This window comes from Vanellus vanellus, assembly GCF_965231255.1.
Source record: "Vanellus vanellus genome assembly, chromosome: 10".
NCBI lineage: Eukaryota > Metazoa > Chordata > Aves > Charadriiformes > Charadriidae > Vanellus > Vanellus vanellus.
The window spans coordinates 13628425-13652721 of record NC_138915.1 but is presented as its reverse complement, the minus strand read 5'-3'; the positions used below and the strand labels follow the sequence as shown (position 1 = coordinate 13652721).

The 24297-nt window shown below is 50.9% G+C and overlaps 1 protein-coding gene across 1 annotated transcript in view; it reads right to left on the bottom strand.

The window, feature by feature from the left end:
• Positions 1-11936: 11936 nt before the first annotated feature.
• Positions 11937-24297, bottom strand: part of AR (androgen receptor) — a gene marked incomplete at both ends in the record, with an annotated part of 59113 nt that continues 46752 nt past the window's right edge. The window contains 5 exons of the mRNA XM_082488496.1: positions 11937-12092; positions 13056-13213; positions 13778-13908; positions 14772-14916; positions 22346-22633. Of these exons, the coding sequence (XP_082344622.1) occupies positions 11937-12092; positions 13056-13213; positions 13778-13908; positions 14772-14916; positions 22346-22633 (878 nt within the window). The remainder of the gene's footprint in view (positions 12093-13055; positions 13214-13777; positions 13909-14771; positions 14917-22345; positions 22634-24297) is intronic.

The window sequence follows — 24297 nt, the reverse complement described above, 5'->3', positions numbered from 1 at the left end:
AGTCAGGAGGATTTCTGTGTGAAGCTGGTGTGTGCGCACATAGCAAAAATAAATAAATAAATAATAACGACCCCCCCCGAAAAGCCTCGTAGCAGAGGCTTGGCATGGACAGCATATTGCTGCACTCCCACCCCGGCTGTGAGCTCCTCCCCTGTTGAAACCTGCACCTTCCAGCACTTCGTGGTGCTCCCACAGGGGTTCGGGCTGCGCTGAGCAAACTGCTGAGCCGGGCAAGAGAGGAGCAGCGAGCTGCAGGAGCCCACCGCTGCCTGCGCCCGGGTCTCGGCCGCTGCCGGCAGCAATGCCGCGGCACTGATCACAGCCCGGGTACCGGAGCGGGGCGGTGGGATGGCCGCAGCCAGGCTCCAGGTGAAGCTTGGGGTTTTAATTAGTCAGTCCCAGAGGGACCTGCAGAAACTCGTTATGTAAAGTGGAGAAACTAAACTAAATTTAAAGGACTTTCATAATAAGCAATGAATTTGCTCATTACCAGGCCCTGTGGCCTCGGGCACACCATCCCATTCAGCTTCTCTCAGCTGGGAGTCCTTTACCGCCCGGGTCTGTACAAACAGCAGTCTGGGGCCATTGTCTGCAATGGCTTTCTTTAAATAGGCCATAGGCAGTTTGAGACCTGTGGAAAGCTAATGTCCTGGTGGCTCCTGGTCCTACTTCTGGTCTTTGACTGGGCTAAATAAGTGCTGTAAGATATCATCAGTGTCAGGACAGTTTGATGGATGGATTCTTAGGAAGGGTGGGTTAGATGAATGGACAGTGGCGTGGACTGAGAACTGGCTGACATAGAGCTCAGAGGGTTGCGGTTAGTGGTACAGAGTCTGGCTGGAGGTCAGTAACGAGTGGTGTCCCTCAGGGGTCAGTACTGGGTCCAGTCCTGTTCAGTATATTCATCAATGACATGGATGAAGGTATAGAGTGTACCATCAGCAAGTTTGCTGATGACACGATACTGGGAGGAGTGGCTGACACGCCAGAAGGCTGTGCCGCCATCCAGTGTGGCCTGGACAGGCTGGAGAGTTGGGCAGAGAGAAACCTTATGAAATTCAACAAGAGCAAGTGTAGGGTCCCGCACCTGGGGAGGAATAACCCCCTGCATCAGTACAGGTTGGGGGCTGACCTCCTGGAGAGCAGCTCTGTGGAAAGGGACCTGGGAGTCCTGGTGGCCAACAGGATGACCATGAGCCAGCAATGTGCCCTTGTGGCCAAGAAGGCAAATGGCATCCCGGGATGCATCAAGAAGAGTGTGGTCAGCAGGTCAAGGGAGGTCATCCTCCCCCTCTACTCTGCCCTGGTGAGGCTGCATCTGGAGTACTGTGTCCATTTCTGGGCTCCCTGGTTCAAGAAAGACAGGGATCTGCTGGAGAGAGTCCAGCAAAGGGCTACAAAGATAATTAGGGGATTGCAACATCTTTCTTATGAGGAAAGACTGAGGGACTTGGGTCTTTTTAGTCTAGAGAAAAGAAGATTGAGAGGGGATCTTATTAATGCGTACAAATACTTAAAGGGAGGGTGCCAGGGGGATGGGAACAGGCTTTTTTCAGTGGTGCCGAGTGATAGGACAAGAGGTAACAGGCACAAACTTGAACATAGGAAGTTCCATCTAAGCATGAGGAGGAACTTCTTTACTTTGAGGGTGGCAGAGCACTGGCACAGGCTGCCCGGAGAGGTGGTGGAGTCTCCCACTCTGGAGACATTCCAAACCTGCTTGGACGCCGTCCTGTGCAACTGCTGTGGGTGACCCTGCTCTGGACTAGATGATCTCCAGAGGTCCTTTCCAACCCTGACCATCCTGTGATTCTGTGATTCTGTGATCCTGTGATTCTGTGATTCTGTGATTCCGCACCCTTTGTGCGCTGCAGAGGCACGACACCTGCGTGGCCTGGGCTGCGCGCGCTGGCACCAACCTGCCGGCCGGCACGGCTCCGCTCCCACCCCGCTCGCCAAGCCCGGTTTGGCGAGGGGGGACGGAGGGGCTGCCCAGGCCAGCGGGGACAGAGATGGTGACCACAGCACGCTGGGTGTCCCCGCGGTTGGAATGGATTTGGGCTGTGCTGCTGAGTGAGGTCCATCCACATCTCCTGACATAATCCAGCGTGCGGAGCGTCTCCCTCCACCCCCCTCATCCTGGTGCAGCCTTAGAGGGTCAGTGCAGCCCAAACCCTGATACAACTGGAAGGCATACAGGGAAACGGTTGCCAGTGCAGCTGTGTCAGCGCGCGCAGCGCTCCCAGGGCCCCCGGGGAGGTAAAGCCCTATTGAAATGTGTGTTTAAAGCAACTCATTATCGTTTCAGGAAATAGAACATTTTTTCTGTTTTAAAACATTTCCCACTGGCTGTTCTAAGGACAAAGGCAAGCAAACGGCTTTAAAGCAAGGAGCCATTTTAGGGCTGCTTGACATGACATGTTTTCAGCAGGAAAAAAAAAAAAAAAACCAACAAAAGCAAGCCTTCTTCCTCACTTGGCCTCTGCTGTTCGATCCCATCCTGCGGCAGATGGGCCCCCTGCCAGGCACAGCCTTGCTGCTCCCCGCTGCTCCATCGGGAGACGCAGCCCCTGATGGAGTCTTTCAGAAAAGGTCCCGCTGCATTCGTTATCGCAAAGGTCCAGAAAGGGCTCCCGGCAGCCTGCCTGGGACAGGGGCTATTTGCTAACCGGGCCAGGAGGGTGAGGGCCAGCGGTCTGCAGAGACCTACAGAAAAATGTACCTGGCAGCGTGAAGTGGAGCTCTGCAGCCCTCTTAGACCTCCCAGCAAGACAACCTTCATGAGATTTCATACGTGTTTCTCTTCTCCCTCCGCTTCTCTCTGTGTAGAAACATGTCACCCCGAGACGCCCCTCACCAACATGTGTCAGGCCTGGTTGCCCAGGCTCTTCGCTCGCCCACCCTGGAGCCCCTCCACACCGTGTCTGCCTTGCCCTGTTTTCTTCCTCTGGCTGGGGAATGATGAATGGCTGTCGGAGCTGATGGGGCAGTGAGTCTAGCGGCACAGAGTCTAGTTGGAGGCCTGTAACCAGCAGTGTCCCTCAGGGGTCAATACTTAGTCCAATCTTGTTCAATATATTCATCAATGACCTGGATGAAGGGACAAAGTGTATCCTCAGCAAGTTCAATGATGATACCAAACTGGGAGGGGTGGCTGACACCCCAGAGGGCCGTGCTGCCATCCAGCGTGACCTGGACAGGCTGGAGAGCTGGGCAGAGAAGAACCTCATGAGGTTCAACAAAACCAAGTGCAAGGTCCTGCACCTGGGGAGGAAGAATGCAAAGCACCAGTATAGGTTAGGGGCGGACCTGCTGGGAAGTAGCTCAGAGGAGAAGGATCTGGGGTTCCTAGTAGACAGTAAATTATCCATGAGCCAGTAATGTGCCCTTGTCGCCAAAAAGGCCAATGGAATCCTGGGCTGCATAGGGAAGAGTGTGGCCAGTAGGTCGAAGGAGGTCATTCTCTCCCTCTGCTCTGCACTGGTGAGGCCACAAGTGGAATACTGTGTCCAGTTTTGGGCCCCCCAGTTCAAGAGGGACAGGGAACTGTGGGAGAGAGTCCAGCAAAGGGCAACTAAGATGATTGAGGGCTTGGAGCATCTGCCTTATGAGGAAAGGCTGAGAGCGCTGGGACTCTTTAGCCTGGAGAAGAGAAGGCTGAGGGGAGACCTTATTATGGCGTACAAGTATCTAAAGGGTGGGTTGAAGGAGGATGGAGCCAGGCTCTTTTCAGTGGTTCCCAGTGACGGAACGAGGGGTAATGGGCACAAGTTAGAACACAGGAAGTTCCATTCAAATACACGGAAAAACTTCTTTACGGTTCAGGTGACAGAGCACTGGCACAGGCTGCCCAGGGAGGTGGTGGAGTCCCCTTCTCTGGAGATTTTCAAGACCCGCCTGGATGCAGTCCTGAGTAATGTGCTCTGGGCACTCCTGCTTTAGCAGGGGAGTTGGGCTAGATGATCTCTAGAGGTCCCTTCCAACTCTGAAAATGTCATGATTCTGTGATCTGCACAGCATGGCACAGGCAGCTCTGCAACCTGGTCGGGAGGCAAACGAGCCCCGCAGCCCTTGTTTTGTGTGTGTCTGAGCAATGAGAAGGATTTCCCAAAAGACAGACCAAAGTGACGCTGGCAGCTTTATCTGAACACCTCGTGCTCTGAATTCAGAGCCAGGGCAGAGAGTTGACGAGTTCTACCATTATTAGTACCAGAAGCTGTCCCTGCCAGGCGTTCACTGATGGTGTCTTAGGTGGGCGTGCTCGCCGTTGGCAGAGTAAGGACATACAAAGGAAGATGTTGGCTGAACTCATCCTGGACTTGCACACCATGATTACCTTCTTCTCCCTCATGGTAGCTGGACTTTCTTTGGAGAGATTGGTGCTGCTCAGTTGGAGAGCAGAGGCTTCTCCAAGGGCTTCTCTCAGCGCAAGCACCGGCACCGTGCCGGCGAGGCGGCAGTCCCCAGCTCTGTCAGCCTGCACGGCTCACGCGCTGTTAGAAACCATCAGGGGTATCAGCAGTGTCCATGTGATCTGTAGGTCACGGTGAACATCGTGGCAGATGGATGCATGATGTGCAGCAGAAATGGCTGGAGCATAACAGAGCAAAAATAGTTCAGCTGAAGGGAACTTTTGGCCAGACCCAATCCTCTGCAGACACTCAGACTAATGTCCTTACTGTCCTCATACAGGCGAATACTGTGCAAGCCACACAAGGCTGGAGCCCATTCAAAGCACAGAGGCCGGCGTAAGACTGGGAGACGAGTAGCCACGTGAAGGACGGTCTGTCGCCCCATTCCGTGTTGGACTGGGGGACGCTGGTGGCCAGGTAAAAGTTTGATGGGGGACACAGGGACTACCGTGTTGCCAGGTACCTGAGACGGCACCGCAGCCCATGAACGGTGACGGATTTTTCAATGTCAATTAAGGGTGAATTTTGAAAATAACACATTCATTTTTAACCGTGACTCAAATAGAGGGACAGGAGCAGATTCTCTGCAGATGACTAAGCATGACACTACTCCACATGGGCAAGGCTTTTTGTACTACTAAGTACATTGTGCTTTCAGCTTGTGGGGTATTGGTACATGTACCACTGCTGTGCAATTATACAGTAGACATTGCCAGCTATTTGTGGACTGATGAGGTATTATTTTTTTTCCAAGCTCTTTAGTTTGTCTCACAGTGAATAAAATCTTGACCCTGTGCAGTATTCACATCTGTGCCTTGAATTAAAAAGTGGGCTGATAAGCAGTCTTTTTTATTACTTGGGGAGCACAGGTCAATTTTATAAAGAAGTTCCAGCAGAATGGATTTACAATTGCTCATAAAGATACTGAAAACAACAACAAAAGGAGGAGGACACTGGCCTTTATTAGCTCCTTGCTTTGAGAAATACATTAATCAAATGAAATTCAATTTAAAAGACCCAAAGAGGCATAGATGAAAGGATTAGTCAATTGATGTGTAAATGAATTAACAGTTCAGACATGTGATTAATAGCAAACTCTGACTGTGAAAAACAGCCTATGAGTGACCCAACATACAGCCTTGTCCCCTGAAAAATGACCCACTTATTCCTGGCATCTTCAACAGCTAATGTTTGTCACACCGGATAACGTTTTTCATGCACATAACTGAAATGAAAGCCAAATACACGCATTGCGCAGTGTTCCAACACACGAGATTTCGTCTTTATCGTACTTAGAACAACAACAGATTTTAAGATTACAAAAAGAGCTGAACACCAAGCGTGAGGGTCTGCCCTGTGGCACAGCACAGGCGGAGGGCTCGCGTGGGAACCAAGCACGGACCAAAACAGTCAAAAAGTGAATATTTTCATTTCCCCATGCGTAGCGTAATTGGGTTTGTCTTTAGCCTGGATGCCAGACAGGCTCCTCTGTTTGGTTATGAGAATAAATGTCCTTCGGTCCCATACGGTGACTTCTGAGTCAAGGTCATCTCCTGGGCATCCTCCACCGCATCTCACTGGCCAAGGCAGCGGATGTCACTGCTCTCCGGTCTCAATGACGTCGTAACACAGTAGGTCTCTATTCTCCTTATTCAATGTAATCAGTTCCAATTTAAAAAAAAAAAAGAAGAGTGGCAACAAGCCAACTAACGTCCTTCTCTAGAAGCAGGATTTGGCCTCAGATGCTATTAATTTAGGCAAAATACTGCCATTTCTAAAAGGTGACTGAAAAAGACTAGTGTTGCAACTGCAATAAAATGATACGAGGATGCTTTGACCTCATTGCACATCTTGCAAAGGACAGAGGTTCACAACGCAGCAGCAAAGTCCCACCGAGTCAGGGCAACGGCTTTTTCCACGTCACGCGTAAGAACCTGAAGGCTTTGCCCTCGCCTTGGAACCGCTCGCCTTGGAACCAGGCCTAGGGAAATAACCACATTCTCATACCTGGAAGTCTTGCTGCCCATTCTGTAGGCTACTTGTTCTTTTCCTTTCGGTGGTCCTGCGGTGTTTGCTTCAGGCCTTGACTCAGCTATGGTGAAACAAGCAATTACAGAGACATTATGCTTTGATACTTTCATGAATATAGCTGTGGGCTGGGAGTCCTCCCCAGGCAAAAAGGCACCAGCAATGAGCTTTTTGGCTTATTACAAAGAAAACAAAATATATCAATATAGAGAACTCTTTTTATTACAGAAACATGTTAACAAATAAAAACAGCATTAAATTGCCACAGAACACAAAATACCTGGCACAGAGAGCAGCTTATTATAAATTTGCTGTGGCTTTATGTGTGGTGCAGATATTTACTTTTCGAATCACGAGTGCAGGTTCCCCTGCCATTTTAAAAGGCAATGAGCAAAAGTCTCTCCGTGCTGCCTGGGAGTAGGTGAGCGAGCGTAGGTGGGCGCCGGGGGGGGGTGGGGGGGAGGGAGGGCTGCATCCTGCGCCATCCCCCTCCAGCCCCACGCCGTCCCCCCAGGAACAGGCTGGAGCATCCTGCAGCAGGTTTCCGTCCCCGCTGCCCCGGGGCAGCACGCGCGGTGCCAGCCCTGCGGCGCTGGTCCCGCTGCCTGTCCCCCTGCCACACGGGCACCTCGTGCGGCTGCCGGTTTCCAGGTACTCTGTCCTTTGATAGCGGGCACCAGGACACGGCGGTGCAGAGCGCGACTCGGCCAGTCGTTATGGTACAAGAAAGGGTTTCTGTGCCTCTAAAAGTCTACTTTGAAACAGTTGGAAAACAGCTACCACTCTACAATTCCGGGATTCTGCCCTAAAGTGCAAGGACACTTTGTGCAGTCAAAGATGGCAGAAACAAAGGGCACTCTGTTGTCCCCCAAGTGCAAATACTATCCCTGTCTAACCAGAATCAGCTACAAGAAGGCTGGAGAAGCAGATACCGACACCAGAAAAAAATATTAAAAGTTCCCATTAATATTGGCACATACTGACTCACCTCCTGAAGAAGATTTGGTTGCAATCAGAAAAAAAAACTCTTCGAGCATTATATTAAATAGAGATCTTTAGCAATATAAAATGGGGCATGCCTTTTTTTTTTTTTTTAAAAATATATATATATGTTTAACATATATTATGTTATTGGAACATCTAGGGAAAGAGATCAGTAAGGGGACCAACAGCCACATGTGGCAGGGAGCTGCAGAGAGAGCCCGTGTTGGCAGGTGACTCTGCAAGGGAGGCCAGCTCTCCCCTCTGGCTGGGAGGCAGGTGACACCTTGGGTACCACCTCAGCGTCCCTACGGACCATGGCAATGACCCCACCGGCATCACACAGGCCAGAGCGACAAGGGTGAAACCAGCACATGCTGGTAAAGGCGGTGAGTGTCCTGCCTTCCCTCCACAGGGCTGACTCACTTGGTATTTACCTTGCCCTGCACGGTGTGCGATGCTCATGGCTTAACTCCATCTCTCCGGAAGCCAAGCACAAAGGGCCTTTTGACTTCTCTGGGAACAGCGTTCGGATGCTGCCAGGCTCCCCAGAAACTGTCACACAGTCTCGCCAAGCGGAGAGCTGCTACCCTAGCTCTGACTCTTGCTAAGCGAGGCTCCCGGCCGACCACGGATGGTGGTGGTGGGATTCCGCTGGGTGAAGGTGGGCAAAGGCGGGCGAAGGTCTGTGGTCGCTGGCGCAGGCGTGCTGCCTACCCAGGCATGCAACTGCACCGCGGCACCTGGCTTGCTTCTTCTGGCATTACATAGCACTGAGGAAGACTTCCTCCTGCGCTAACCTCATCTCACACTCTTTATCTCATGAAATTGTGCTCTTCCGTGCAACAAAGCTGCTCCCGGGCCGAGACCAATGTGTGTGTTCCTCGTCGTCCATCTGCGCCGTGACCCGGATTAAGCCAGCAGAAAAGCCCCCACACTTCCCAGATAAACAGCCACTGGAACCACAGAGGGACGCGGTTTGTTTGCTGGCTGTGCCAGTCAGTGACGCCGAGGGGGTCCCCTCTCCCGGGGCTCGGCCGCCCCGAGGGAAGCCTCAGGGACAGCTTCTACATGACTGTGAAGATGGTGAAATTCTCTTTGCTTTATTAAAGCAAAAGTAGACAAGAAAACACAGAAAAAAACCCCACAAAGTACAAAGATATATGGCAGTATCTGGACTTTGGTATTTCTTAAACCTTTTTTTCCCCAGTTCCTGCAGCAGCTCATGAAAATAAAGAAATAGTGTTAACTCCCCCCAGCAAATACACGCAGGTGCTACTGATCCTGGTTCCCACATCCTCCAGTCATCTCTCTAATAATATCATAAAAAGTCAACTTTTGAATAAAAAAAGCTGCAGAAGTTTACTTTGGTGCTGAAGAGACAAGGGACGCGAGCCCGGTGCCCCACGCGAGCGCAGAGGGGCTCTGGGGTCCTTGTTGCCGAAGGCCGCCTGACCGCTCCCCTGCCCCATGGGCCGGGGGGTACTGCATGTGAGCTCCTGCTCCCTCCTTGAGGCATACGCAGCTGGAGAGGTTGCACGCACGTGAGTTACACGCATCTGGCAGATGATACATAGGCAGTATCCCCTTCGAAACCATTTTTCATTCGCACTATGCTTCCACCAGCAATCAGTGTATGCAAATCCCTATTAAGTTTGATTTCTTCCCAATCTCCCAGCAGAAAAGTACCCAGCAGGATATCTCCGCTCTTATTACCTAATAAAAACTTCACTGACATGAGCTCGTACAAAATATAAAGCTCTCCAAAGGAGCCATTCAGATTGCTCACAAACATCCTCCTGTTGATGACAGAGATCGGGGCATTACCAACCCAGTTGTCATTGCATTCTTCTGCCAATAGCCAGAAAATGTTCAAGAGGAGAGGAACGCACCAGCAGGATCTTTGTACTGGTTCATCTGCAAATACTAGTAGATCATATCTACATTTAAAATGCTTGCAGCCCTCTAAAACAGGAAAAGCTATTGAGAACAAACATCGTCCTGTTGGCTGGCATTCAGAAGGTTATCTGCAAATTCTGTTGCCACCTACATGAAGGGATTTCAGGAGGAAGAGCACAATCAGAGCCGTATCTAGCAGGGGGGGAAACTCATCACAAATAACTGTAAAGAGAGATCCTCCCCTTCAATAGTTTGGGGTTTTATTTCTTCCTTACCCCTTCCCTAAATGAAAATCCGACAGCATGATTGAAAAGTATCAGGAAAATTGTTTGTTCTTACTGAGAGTTTGCAAAGAACCCCGACGTAGCATGAGGGCATTTGCCCGAAGAGCTGACGGTGATGCTCAGCTTGCGGACAGTCCGGGCAGCAGAAGCGTTAGCACTGTTTTCTGCACGACTCGTACGCGGCAATCAGCCGGCCTAAGCCTCACGCCCTTCAAATTAAAGACACCTGACACACACAGGTAGCTGGTACTACACAGGGGGAACACAGCATGATGTGACGCACGTGTCTGATCAGGTCCACCTCTCCAGACTCCGGCATTTGCTTCGTGCTTGTGGCGTCTCTGTGCCGGAGGACCACACCAGCGCCCTGGGTGGGCACAGCTCCACCACAGGCTCCGCTCCATGCCGCAGCAGCGGAACCGCCGTCCGCCAACGAACCGCGAACTCGCTGTTTGCCGGCGCCGGCAGGAGGAGCCCTTGTAGGTGTCTGGCGGTAGGGCCAGAGCGCGTTGCAGCCCCCCATGAGAAAGACTACCCTGGCACAAGCCGGTACATGCCTTGCCTGCCGACAACCCCCAGCCAGGCCTGACCAGACGGTTTTGGTGGGCTCACGGCTGTGTGGGAAGGGGGGAACTGAACTACCGCGGGGAACGCAGGCTTGGCCGCTTTGTGGGAAGTGGAGCCCACCGAATCAACAAATCTGAACAAGGGCGTCGGGTGGGCCTGCGTTGCCTTCTGAACTTGAGGTATGAACGGGAGTCCAGCCAACGCTCACGCCTGAAAAAACAACCGGCTTTTCCCAGATGCTCCTGACTGCCGGAGTCACCAGCAGCTGCAGACCCATCAACCATTGCTGTTTGCTGGCTGTGGACCGAGTGCCCCCGTTAGCCAGGGCGCGTTTACCCATCCTTGCGGCAGAGCTGCAGCCGGCCCTGCGCCAGCCTGGGCGCGGGCTGGGCCACCACTGTCCCACCTGGAGCTGCTGGGGACAGGCGGCACGCGTGGGATGGTGTCCCTCCAGGCTGCAATCAGCCACTGCAGTTAGCAGGAGCCGTGCACGCACCACGCGGAAGGGCAGAAGGTCTCTTCTGCGTTTCCTTTACAACCCCCTGAAGCGCCACGGCAGCACCAGTCAGTCACCACAGCCACCTCCCAAAGGACAGGATCAATGGCGGGAGTCCCCTGGCCTCGCAGGTCCTGCAGATCCCGGCCCCGCTGCTTCGCTCCTGGGACGCTCGTCTGCTGGCATCAGAAAGAACAGTCGGGACAAACGGAAAGTAAGTAGTGTAGCTGGAAACGCGGGGTCTGGTGACACCCGGCAGGAGCAGAGCTGGTGAGGGGCTGGGCAGGGGGCTTCGGGTGCCCAGAGGAGGAGGGGACAGCGTGAGGTCTGAAGACATCAGGCACTTGCGGAGATGGGTACGGCTGTGTCGGAGGAGCAGCTGTCGAGGACGGGAATGTGACTGCTGAGCACTCGGGCATCCATGGGGCAGACCGAGATCCAGCTTGACCGGCCGCAGGAAAAACATTCCAGATGGAAAACAGTAGCCATCCGCCATCTCTGGGCATTTCCGAAGGCCACCTTCCCCTCCAGCCCTTTTGCCGACAACCCCGTAACGCTCCATCAGCTGATATTAACGCCCGTCTGTGCTGCGGGGCAGGCAGGGCTGCGGGGCCGCGGGCGGCAGCGGGGTGCTGTGCGGGGCAGACCCCGCAACGGCTGCACGGCACCTTTCTGACCCGGCAGCAGGTCCTGTAAATTCATCAGGCTGCAAATTCATCTCTTCCCCCAACTCTTCGCTGTTTCTCTACTGCAATATTTTAACTCACCTGCTTCTCAGCACCATAATGCAAATAAAAAGTCCCAAAGGAGGCCAGTAAAGTAACCCACACTCAAACTTATAGGTTCAACCTGCTTCTTGTCTTGTTCTGTTTAAAAAAAAAAAAAAAAAAAAACCACAAAAACCAACAAATCCAACAACTGCTGACATTTCTCGCAATCTCCCGTGGCCCGGGCCACTAAAAGTTACTGCAGAAAACACACAAATGAGAGAGCACAGACACAGTGCCGCTGCCACCGTGCCACAGTCCCCTGTCCCAGCACAGCGAGCCAGCCAAATCTAGGCAGAAGCCGTGGCAGGTAGTTCAGTTCAGAGGTACCTCAGGAAAAATAGAAATCTCAGGAATCCCAGCAGGTAGTCATTTCTTACTGTCCGTCTTCTCGGCCTCTGTAGAGGGGATTCCCCAAGGCACTGCAGTACAGTAGTGCAGAAATAACAGGCAAGAGATGGCTGAAATGGGGGTGGCAGAACTGGGAGGTCCCTCCGGAAGATCACTGTGCGTGGAAGTAGATAGGCTTGACTTTTCCAGACAGGATCTTGGGAACCTGCACAGAGATGATCTCGGCCATCATTTCAGGGTAGTCCACACTCACCATATGTGCCTTAATTAAAAGGTCAAATGTAAACTGATGCAGATCCTTGGCAATCTGGGAAAGGAAGAAAGTTTGTTAGGCAAGAAGTCCCTGGTCAGTGCTTTCTCCGGGAAGATACCGAGCAGACATTAGCTGCACAGCAGGTCAGGGCTGGCCCTGCTGCAGTGGGACCTGCGTTGCTCTCTGGCCATCGCTGCCTTGCTAGCAGTTATCAGGCGGCAGGTATGCATCCCGAGGATTAGCGAGGGAACTACGCGGTCTGGGAGCATGTAGCGTATTTTGCCATGGCCCTTCACACTCAGACATTACTGAGTCCCACCAAAATGGGGATGTATAAAAATGGCACTTTCTTACTCCTGCTGACTTACTTTTTGCTTGTAGACATATAACTGCATGGAATGGAGCTGAGCCCCAGGAAAGAGGAAGGGTCTGGCTCACTTTTCACCAGTACCACTTTCAGTCACAAATGGAGAATTTGTTTTCACTGCTGTAATCAGAGAAGATTCATTTGGGGCACTGAGATTCTGAGCTGTTCTGCTAGGCTGATGATGGAGAAGTATTGTCTACAAACAGCTTTTCATTGCTAAAAAAGGAAACCCATAAACCCAAGCACAAGAGTGGTTATTGCAAGGAGTGACAGACACGGATAACTTCCACCCCTTCAGCAGAGTTAGTGGCTGTCTTTTCTCTGCAGCTTAATCTGGGAGCACAAGGCAACACCATCCCTGCAACGGTATGCCAGGAGTTAAAAAACAAACCACAATGAACCACAGAATCATCGAACAGCCCATGCTGGAAGGGACCTCAAAAGGTCACCTGGTCCAACCTTCCCTAGGAAAGGGAGCCCAGACGAGCCTATCATCTAGTGCCCCATCCAATCGCATCTTGAAAACCTGCAGTGATGGGGACTACCACAACCCTGGGGAGGTTGTTTCAGTGAACGATCATTCTCACTGTAAAAAGTTTCTTTCTTAGATTGTTATGTGTATAGATAGACATTTCACCGTCCTCTCTTACAGGATGCACGGAGTCCAGGACCTTGGTGAGCTGGTAAAATCGCCGAGAGCAGGAGGTAGGGTTTTTCCTCTTGCAAGCGATGATACGGTCAAGTTCCTTAATGTAATTCATTCGAAGTTCATCAAAGAGCTTCTGGTTCTTCAGGCCATCCACTGGAACTGGGTGGAACATGGGAAGGAAACAGTAAGAGTTGCCCAGAGAGTGGAGAGAATAAAAGAGCAAGAGGAAGGCTGGAGAAGTGGTCAGGGCAGACCCAAGAGGAAAGATCTGCCCCCCAGCCCCGTTTCTGCTATGTCCCTCACTCTGATCAGCTTGTTGGACTACTGCTAACCCAAGGACCCTTCTTCAGCACTTGTTAGAAAAGACAGGCAGTGTAACCAATGGCAGTGCTATCTTCGTGCTCAGCAGCTGATGCTCAGAGGTCCCCATGATGGCCGCAGTTAGGCTGAGGAGCAACCTCTGGCAGGAGCTGCATGGGAGAAACGCCGCACTGCCCACAGGTGGGACGGGCTAGCGGCAGGGCAGCTGGGTGGTGGCACCCTTATATTTGGCAGCTCATTGTCTCTGAGTGGCTCAGCTTGAAGCAGAGAGGAGAACCTCCAAAGGCATCCCTTGGGAAGTGTGAGTACATGCCCCTGCCCACGGAAAGCACCAGATCCCTCCAGGGCGATACAGAGTACAGCAACTTGAGATCTGTGGGAGGAAAGGATGTGAGTACTTACTAATACTGAAGAAGAGTAGAGCCTTCATACAGAGAAACTCCTGGGGTGTGATCTGAAGCCACCCAAACTCCTGAGAGAGGTGCCGCATCCTGACACATTGGCTGTACATTCTGGATTTGTGCATCCGGTACCTGGCACGGCAAGGAGATCAAAGCGTTGCTTGCGTGATGTGTGGGGGAGGACACCCTCTGCCCAACCCAGCAACCCCAGCCTCGCCTGGCACATCCCCGCTGCTGGGAACCTCAGCTCGGTCGCAGGGGATGCTGGCAGCAACACGCCTGCATGCAGGAGAGGAACGTTTTCCAAAATGCCCACGTGTAATCCTCTTTGTCTGGAAATGGACGCCTACCTGGGATCTACAGGGTTTGCCTGGCTCTCCGCCTTCCTGAAAAACGCCCGCAGTGATTCACCAAATGCAGCTAGCCGCAAGAGATGCAAAGCTGAGCTCGAAGCTCTCAGAGAGAAGGTGGGGTTTTGCTCGCTGCCGTCCTTATTGTTTTTAAGCTCTTCTACCTTAGTGCCAAAAAACCCTCCCCAACTCCAAGGCGATGGTACATCAGAGAGAACCCATCAGGAACTTACAACATACACTTGTTTCTATTTCTGCCCACTCCGGCTGACCAACCAAGCTGAAAACAGGAGCTCACATCCCTCAGGAAAAAGGCAGGTCTGTACGGACCGGCCCTTCACACCCAGCAGCAGCACTTGCTGCTGCCCTGATGGAAGCTGAACCCAAGGCAAGGTTGAGGGAAAGGGAAGAAGGACCAGGAGAGACATTTCAGCTCTCCTTATTGCTCCTGGAGATCACTGCAGAGCAATTAGAGGGGAAAAGCAGGGCCCTCCTATGCTTTGTTGGCCAGCTCTGAAAGCACGATTACTCAAGCTGCACATTTCATAAGCGGACAGGAGAGGCAATTCCTTGTTTTGTTCTCATGTCTCACTTAGTCTGACCCAGACAAAGCACAGTATTAGACAGCTTTTATTTCGTACTGACTCGTTAAAGACCAAATCTGGAGCGAAGTAAAGCATCCTGGAATTGACGTTGGTGAAAGATCTCCAACCCATAGCAAAAACCATAAGGCCCATCCAAGAGTACTGGATTATTGACATCTGGTCATCCACATGCAGGTTGCGAAATCCTATTGAAAAACGAGAGAGGGATGTTACAAATTAATATTGTCTCCCTGCAGTTACCAGGCCTGTTTTCGTGCAGGCTCCAGCTCTCCCGCAGCGCTCCTGTTATGACAAAATGGTCCACAGCCTAACCTCAGCTTGTCCCAGGAGGCCCACACGCAGCGGGGTGACACAACGGCAGTGTCAGCAGCAAGGTGCTCACAGCCTGATGGGCAACCACTAACAGCCAAAGCACAAAACTGCAACTGGCAGGGGAGAAAGGGGATTCCCAAACACAAGGAAGGGATAAAGACAAACACAAGCAGCAAAGCGTTTTAAAGGAAGGCAGTGACAAGTGGTAATAAGCAACATCTTCCCCCTAAGAGTCTCAAAGATCTCCACAAATTGCGTTTGAAGGCTGTGCGAGACCCCGTGAGGTGAACCAGCCTCATTCTGCAACAGACCGGACAAAAAAAGATGCAGCAGGATGGGATTCGGTGACTTTCTAAAGTCCCCCGGGATAACAGATCCAAGGAGGGGTGCTGAGCAGGTGCAGCTCCCCCAGCACCAGGCTCGCCCTGCCGCAGCCCTCGTTTCTGGCACTAATTAGACGCTCAAACCAACCCAGTCTTACTGTGCCATATGTTCTGCAGTCACGGCATAACCCCCAAAGTCTCCACCCCAAAACGTTCACAGTTACCGTGTGAGACGGTATGTCAAAAGCGAGTGAAATGAACAGCCCGTGAGGATTTGTCTGCTTTGCTCCGCTAACAAATCCATGAGGATTTGTCTGCTTTGCTCCGCTAACAGAAATAAATCAGCTGAAGGGGAGCGGGAGCCCCAGCAGCAACGCAATTAACCGTATCGTATTCTCCAGGCACTGAGGCAGAAACAAGCCCTCATTAATCAATTACCTCATTTGGTCCAATTCTGGCACTCAAGGAAATAAGCTAAAGAACTTCCTTGATTTTCAACCCATTAGGACTTCACCAAATTTAAGTAAACAGATGTTAATGTGTGATGCTCAGAGCCAGCAAGTAAACCCGAGGGCTCATCCCACGGTTAACGGACTGCGGTTTCTCTGTCAAATACACAATGCATTACTCTAATGATTATGAAAATGAATACAAAGACCTCTGCTGAATCGCAAGCTAAACAAAAATAGCAATTAAATTCAAATTAGTATTCCCAGATGGTGGTTCACAGTTAAATCCCAGGCATGTTTACAACACATGCACAAACATCACCTCCAACACTGTACTTTTTTCCAGATACTTATAAGTAGTCAAATGTAACCCGGTTTCAAGAAAATCGTATGTTATTTCAATCAAATATTAAAGCAATTATAGCACCTCCAGTGTACAATTATAAGCCGTTGAGGCAAGCATCTGTCTCTTGCTTGGGAAGCCGTCAACTGCAAACACGCACAAGTCATGTTTTACTGCTGACTAAACTTGCTTTACATTTGTACATTATCCTTTCGGCTTGCAAGTCACCGGATTAAAAAACTGCAGCTGGCCTGCAAGCAGTGTCCTACCGAACCTGAAGAGGTTTGGAGGGCTCTCAGCTGCTGGCTGAACATGAACCTTCTGGCAACCAGAGTGAAACTCGTTAACAGCACGGAAGTACAGACCGACAAGGCATCTGGGCAACTCAAGGACTTCATAAAATCGGTCATACTCATCTCCAGGACGTAAGTTTAAGTTAGATTTTCATATTTAATTACAGTACTGCACGCTATAAAAAACCTTTCTATTTATCCAGTACATTTGGTCAGAGATCAATCGATCCCCTGCCTAGTAAAACCTATGCCATTCACAGCAACTGCTTCCTTGAATTTCCTTCTGCTCCATATTTGCCACTGTTCTTCTTCCGTGCCCACACTTTCTGAGAAGATTGGAAAAATTTGAGATACTTGAAGAGGAGCCACGCTGCTCCTCTCACAACATTGAGACTCCGTGGTGAGTAGGCAGTGAGACGGAGCAGGGAACTCTCCCGCACTGGCACAGAGGGATGAGGATTAATGTTTCGGCAGTCTGCTACACACTCATCCCGCCCCAAACCCATAACATTGTTTTTTTCCCCTTTTAAATTGCTCTTTGAAGGAAAAACATATCTTTTCCTCAGAGAGAATTAGCAGACAACACTCTCTTACAAAAAAGGGCGAACATGAAACAGTACATCAAACTGAAGACTGATGGCCAAAACTTCTTCTGTAGTTTGAAGGAAGCTCTGAGGAAGGCTCAGTGCAGCTCTCCTGACAGGATGGTGAGGACACACACCCCAGCAGGCTCGGGTGAAGGAGTTCCCCAGAAAAGATCACAGAACCATAGAATGGTTAGAGTTGGAAGGGACCTTAAAGATCACCCAGTTCCACCCCCCCTGCCATGGGCAGGGACACCTCCCACCAGCCCAGGCTGCCCAAAGCCCCATCCAACCTGGCCTTGAACACCTCCAGGGATGGGGCAGCCACAATGCTCCTAACCACACAGACAAGAAAATCCCGTGAATACAAATGTATTTATGACGGCGGATGCTCTGTCTTCAAAAGAGATGCAAGAATGTCTCAATGAGAAGTTGGGCCCAAGAGGTGCTGTAGGGCCAGAAATGAATCGGAATCCAAGGCATGATGGAGAGGATGAGGTGGGGCAGGAAGAAGGCAAATCAGAAGTCTCTGATGTTTGCCTTCCTTCATGCCTATATGCTGGGAGCGAGGCCCATAAATCCTACTACCGAAGAGAAAACCTATACACTGTAGGTGACTTGGGACAGAAAACATACCCATGAACAGCCAATTCTGTGAAACTTAGCCCTAATTCACAGAAGCGATCCATCCCCCTTTTGCTGGGTTCAGCATCAAGAGGACGAAGCCACTGGAGACATCAGCATCCATGGCAGAACCTCCTCACCCTGCTCGCCCCATCGTGACGCTCCAAGCACTGCCTGTGCCCGGGCAAAGCAGCGCCAAAGCCACCTCTGCAGTTCTCATCTCGGACTGGCTTTCCCTTAACCACTCAGCATCAGCTGTGAAAGTATTTGTTGCACCTAATCTTTGCTATGAGAAGGATTTTGGTGCATTTGTTCATTACCTCGTAATTATGTTCACTGAAAAAAAAATATTTGTGCAAGCTTTATCACTGGTTAAGGAAAGGTAATTGAACACAACAGTTTTGTTGTTACAGGACTTAAAGTTTGCTTTCTGCTTGTCCACAAAAACAAATTCTAGAAACACAGTGCCTAACTTTTCTAAAAGGAATCACTGCTTCCAGTTTCTGAGCTGAAACGCCTTGACACAAAACTGATTTTCAGAAACCAGATACCTATCATTTCCTGGAAACCTCCTCCCTCCAGGCATCTTAGATGATGTATGGCCAAAATCACTGTAAAAGAAAATAAATACAAACCTAACAGCACAATATATTGTTAGATTTTTAGTACTGGCATAGCTTGAAGAGACACAAACGAAGACGCCTTCTACAGAAAGAAATCATAGCAAAACTAAAATTAAATTTACTGATAACTAGAAAAAGATCAATGCATGACCGTTCTCTTGTGAATAATCTTAAAGCAGCATAGTTTGGAAATAAATGCATTATCTTCTCTCTCGATGCACTGCTGTGCCAGAATGGCATCTTCCGAAGAGATCAGCAGCTGAATACCTCACCTGTTACCATAAAGTAACATTTCCAGTATAAACAAATATTCATTTTGTAGCTGGAAATTTTGTTGTCCAGAGAAAAGAAAAAGATGCAGAATTAGTTGTATCCTTATAGTTACAGGGTGATCTAGATATAGTAGGAGGCAGTAGATCTGAAACAGAAAAGCAAGCCATGACCTGGAACACCCGTAAAGCCCTAGCTAATGGCAAGTACAGAGATTTTGCACCGGCTCTAATAAGTAGGTCCGTCTCCCGTGATCCCAGGTGGAGCATTTCACCTGATCACAGGTGCACTGAGCTGCTAAAAACGCGGAGGCTGTTAATCTGCCTCCCTGCCCGTGCCCTGCCCCGGCTCCGCTGGGAAGGAGCCATTCCCCGCACAGGCGTGGGCCGGTTGTGTTTTATAGACTGATTTCCTAACAGCTTTGGGAATGAACTGAAGACTTTTCATTTGCTGCCAGTTAAAACAGATCTTTAAAGTAATGTGCTTGAGTGCTGATCTAAATTAACTGAAACACCTTCGCTGAATTTATATATATAGGAAAGGGAAAATACATACTCCTTTCACTTACCCTGAAGTGAACAGATTTTAGGAATTTAATCAGATGTTTTAATTCTGTGTTTCAGCAGCTTTCTCAGCAAGCTGTGGTTATTTAATCTTTCCTTTCCAGTGAAACCACAGTTTGAGTTGACCTTCTCCTGTGCAGAATTTCAATTGCATAGGGTCCAAGGGGCCATACGGTACATTTTATCCACTGGACAGAGGCTGATATTGCTGCTGTGGGCACTCAGGATTCAGAAACGCTCCCACCTGGCACAGCCTTGTTTCTAGGACATCATTGAAACCTCACTGGAAGAAGCGCAGGAGTACCTTGCTGCACATTAATCACTCTTGGTATACAGGTGGTGTTCAATGCAGGATGCAAGGTTAATCACCTATTAACCGACATTAATCTATTGCCAGGACAATCAGGCTGAGGCTACCTCTATTAGAGGTGCAAGCTCCCCCTCCTCCCACCAGCAGCAGTCACTGGGAAGTAAAACCTTTGCCCCTGTACATTGATATATATTTTAACTGACACGCAGGGCTGCTTATGCTTACTTAAGCCAACACTCGTGCCAGATGTGCTTCGTTAACGGGGAAAGGGGAAGAGGGGATAACATGTCCACCCTCACTGTGGACCTACTGAGGACCAGGCAGCCGATGCCTGCTGCCGGGCTCCTTGCAGGGCAGGGGACAGAGTGAGCTTTGCCTGCTCGGCACCAGAAACCCCGGCTGAGATGCGCTGCTTCGGCTGTCGGCCGTGGGCACTGTTCCTCCTCCCGGCCGAGGCAGGCTGTGCCGTGGCACTGCAGCGGCCGGTCGAGCCCTCGGGTCTGCTCCCATCGCACCTCGCCGGCAACGGTGTTCATTAAACAGCCTCCAGTCTCCCAACAGACTGTGTGAAGATCTTTCTGTTTTGATAAAAACAACTGCATCCCGCTGTTTTAAATTGCTTGGGCTTTGTTTCCATTACTTCTCCCCCTGCACGCATTCGCCCGCGTCGCCCCTCTCCTGAGCGCGCCGGGCGCCAGGCTACCTAGTGAACCCGCAGACCCGGGAACTGAAAACACTTCTGCTTTATTAACCAAAATGTAACTCAAATAAATCACAGCTAGCAAACTACCTCTGGCTACGGGGCAGGATTCTGCAAGTTTACCCCAAAAGCGAGGCAACCGTGGTGCGCGCAGGGAAGGGCACGGCTCCCGAGGGAGCACCAGCACCGCAGCGGGCAGATCCCAGCAGTGGATGAGACCCTGGATCGCTGCTCGAGCGAAGGGGCTGCGTAACCACCGCCCGCAGCACCAGAACAGCAACAGTGCTGCAGTTGTTTACTCCTTCCTTGGAAAATATCAGGAGAATGACTAAATGGCAAATTTGTGGTTATTACTGTTGAATAACAGTTGGCACATGTCAGGGAACTGCTGAGAGAAAGCTGGGGAAAACAAAGTGGCTTTGCCTCTCGCTCCGGACACAGTGATGCTGATAGTCCACGCCAGCTCCACAGTGGCCAGCGGGATGGGGAGGCAGCATCCCACCAGGCAGGAGAGCTGGCTTCCGAAAGGGATCCCCTGGCCTGCGGAGGGGGTTGTGGTTGTACTGTAACTGCCCAGAGAGCGGTGGCCACTCAGACATAAGATTAGAATTAGTTTTGCCCAAATGCTGTCACCGGCACCGGGAGGCAGCGGTGCAGCAGCCGGCACCGCCGCGCCGCCACGCACCGCGAGGGAGCACCGCGGGTCCGAGATCTGGTGCAGCGCAAGAGAGCGAAAACCTTTGATGAGGGGGTGGATACGACAGAAAATTTTTTTGAAACCCTTTCCATTAGCGCTACCCTTAGCACTATTACAACCTCAGCCCCCGGTTCGGCGGTGTCCCCATGTACTTTTCTGAAGAAATCTTGATGTCTGATGCACATCAGCCAGAAGAGAAAGCATGATTTATCCCTGGTTTCACAAGCTAGGTAAACCTTTTCTGACTCAAGAATAGAAGAAATAGAATGCGCTATTCTGCATTTAAGCGTATGCAGACTAACACCCATCCTGGAGCGCTGGTCACGCTGCTTCCAGGGGAAATGCTGTATTTCTGGGAATGTCAAACGTCTGACTACAGTTCATCACCAGGTTTTGGCATATAGTGGCAAACTTATTTTGCCTCAGATTCCTCCTTTGGTTTTATCACCCTGCACATAAAAAGTATGATCCCTGTTTTCTGTGGCATTTCCCGAGGAACAGGGCCAGGGTGCAGATGGCATCTTGGTATCACCCCCACGCCCCGGTCTCAGGGATGCGGGAAGGTGAACTGGATCCCACCGCACCCAGTGATCTCGGTCTTCTGTAATTTCACTCGTTCGGTTGGCAGGATTACTCCGCACAACGGGCAGTGTGTTACAGACTGGTAACTTCTATGCTCACAACCAAGGAGCGTATTCAACGAAACACATATATCACCAGGATGTTTTCATTTACAGCACCTGATAACTATTACCATTTGGAAACTTCCCAACGCTAAGGTACTCCCATATCACAACTCGGAATGCATCATAAATATATTCCAGCAGTCTGTCACACAAGAGCAACCTGACTGCCAGGAAGAAGCTCTTTGGGATTTTGTTTCTCTCTTTTGCTCTTTTACAATTAATTGGCTTGTGAAATACAAAAACAGCGAGGAAGGATCTCTCCCATCTCTCAAGCCCCAACTCCTTTCAGCCCAGTTTCCCCCACCCCACTTTCACATCACGAAGTGGCACACCTCTCATTCACCTGGGGAATTTACCCTTTTCACCACTTCATGCAGGTTATGGGAGGGGCTAAGACTAGTTTAGAGAAGACTTGGGCAGGTCTGGTAGACGCAGCCCTGCAAGCGGAGCAAAACCCCTGCAGGGAGAGCGGGAAGAGAGCTGAACCCCTCACCAGCAACAGCCCTTCCCATGCGGGGAAGCAGACGTCTGCCTACACAGTACCACGTGGTGGGGGTTATCAGAACCCAAAGCGTAAGTTTCGACATACTTTGTCACCCCTTAGTCACCTCTCCCATCAACTAGCCACCCAAAGGAGAGAAACCTGCCACTGCCGCGGCCTGCTTGATGGAGATATTACACAGCCAGCCGCCTTGTGAAGATGCTCCCCAAGGAACAGCGTGATGGTGGGGCACAGGCTGCAGACCACCTCCTTCAAAACCCATCCCAGGCCATGCAAGAAAGGGGCTTTAGGAACGTGCCAGGGAAGGGACGGGATTTGTTAGTTTTCCTCCTCACCTGGCAAAGCCTTTGCCCATTTGACCACGTAGACCAGCTGCCTCTCCCCGAGCTCATTCAGGCTGGTCAGCAGGTTGGAGAAGGAGTCCGGCTGGCTGTTGTCATGGCCGGCACACACCACACCGGGCTCAATGGCCTCCAGGACGTTGAGGAAGATGGGCTGGCACTCATACCCATCAATGCGCGTCATCACCATCTTGGGAGCTTGCTCCTCTGTGGGGCTGGATAAGCTGGCTGCATCAGCGTCGTCTTGTGTCTTCAGGTTACCCAGCTTCTTCAGCTTGCGGGCTGTGGAAATGACACATTTTAGTGTGAGACTTAAAAATATAAATGAAGCTTGAGGTTTCCTGGCTTCCAGCTCCATCACTTATATTTACGAGGAAAGGGAAACCGATGGCCAGCAGCAGCTACTCCTTCAGTGCACACTGCCCAAAGAGTGCCCCGGCATCCCAGACCTCACATAAGCACAAAAGGGAGCACACACTGTGCAAGGAAACCCATTTGCTCATTAATCTTATATGGAAAAGAACAAGTATTATTTACATCTCCAGCCGTGACTCGTCTCACATTAACTCCCACTTAGAAACGGAGAGGAAGAACTGGGGAAAAGAGGGAAGAGGTGACTCTGTTCAAACTCACATGCAATTAAAAAGGGAAACAACACAAGCAAATAAACTCAGTACCCAGTCACATTCCAGAGAAAAAAAGCCATTGCTCAAGTGGGATTGTTCCACCCCAGGCCAGAGTGGAACTGGGATGCAACCGAGAGAAAAGCCTTCTCCCTGCCCGGGGCTCCTGCAACGCCTGCTGCCCTATAACCGAGCTCTCCCAGCTGGGTCATTACTCTACAAATATATTATCGAAAATGCATTTTAAGAGCTAGCAGGTGATCCCACGGCTGTTTCCCTGGAGTCTCCCCGGCTAGCCCACCAACAAGAAGACTCTAGCAGGGGTGACCTTGGTCTGCCAGCCAGCCTCAAGAGTAACGTCCACAGAGCGGGCTTGTGGGGTTGGGACTGGAGGCAGCCAACGACTGTGCCCGTGTCACTGTGACAAAGTGTCTCTCCTGTGCACCCAGCTCTTAATTACAGCTGCGAGTCTGCGAGCAAAATACACCAGGAGCTTCAGATGTGTGACTTCAGAACTCTTTGAGAGCTAGCATTCACCTGATTTGATATCTACATGGCGGTGATCAGCTCAACACAGGTTGGCGGGCTACTGCAGACAGGAACGGCTTTCACCCCTTACCAACTCCAAAAAACACTAATTAGTTACAGACAAAAAGCCCATCGTTTAATTCAAGCAGAGAATATAACATCAAACCAATTGCCCTTGGGGTTCTGGCTCCTTCATTACATGATACTTATCTCAAATTTCCTTTCAGCTGTAATTAGAAAAATAAGCAGTGAAACATAAAAACGTCAAGTTAAAGTGCAGCTTTGTAAATCAATTCAAAATGTTGATCTTTAAGTAATGTACTTTGGATGATCTACTGTACGAGCAATTAAGACAAGGCTGCTCTGTAAAAAAAGGAGGGGAAAGAGGAATAAAAATAAGAGAGGGCAAGGGGAAAAGAGGGCTGCAGTGCGGCGTGACATCCTTCAGCCACGGTCTGCTCGGTGGCAGCCCAGGCAGGGCACCGAGCCCCCCTCTCCCACCCCTCCAGGAGTCGCAGGCGGCACAGGCAGCACCAGGGCCCCGCAGGCTGCCGACGCTCTCCTCGCTAAACCCCGGGGAGCCGATCCCCCGGGACAGGGACGGCATCGCTCCCCCTGGAAGCTGCGCTCGGGTTTTGTTCCCGACACGCAGCACGGAAGGAGAGGAGCGCACAACGCTGACCGGCGCCTCCCAACAACCTCGCGCTGTCGGCCGGGGCTGACTCCACCTGAGGCTGAAGCCATGTCTCATGGTCGTGCTTGGCCCCGGACCTTTAGAGACCGGAGTGCTGCTAA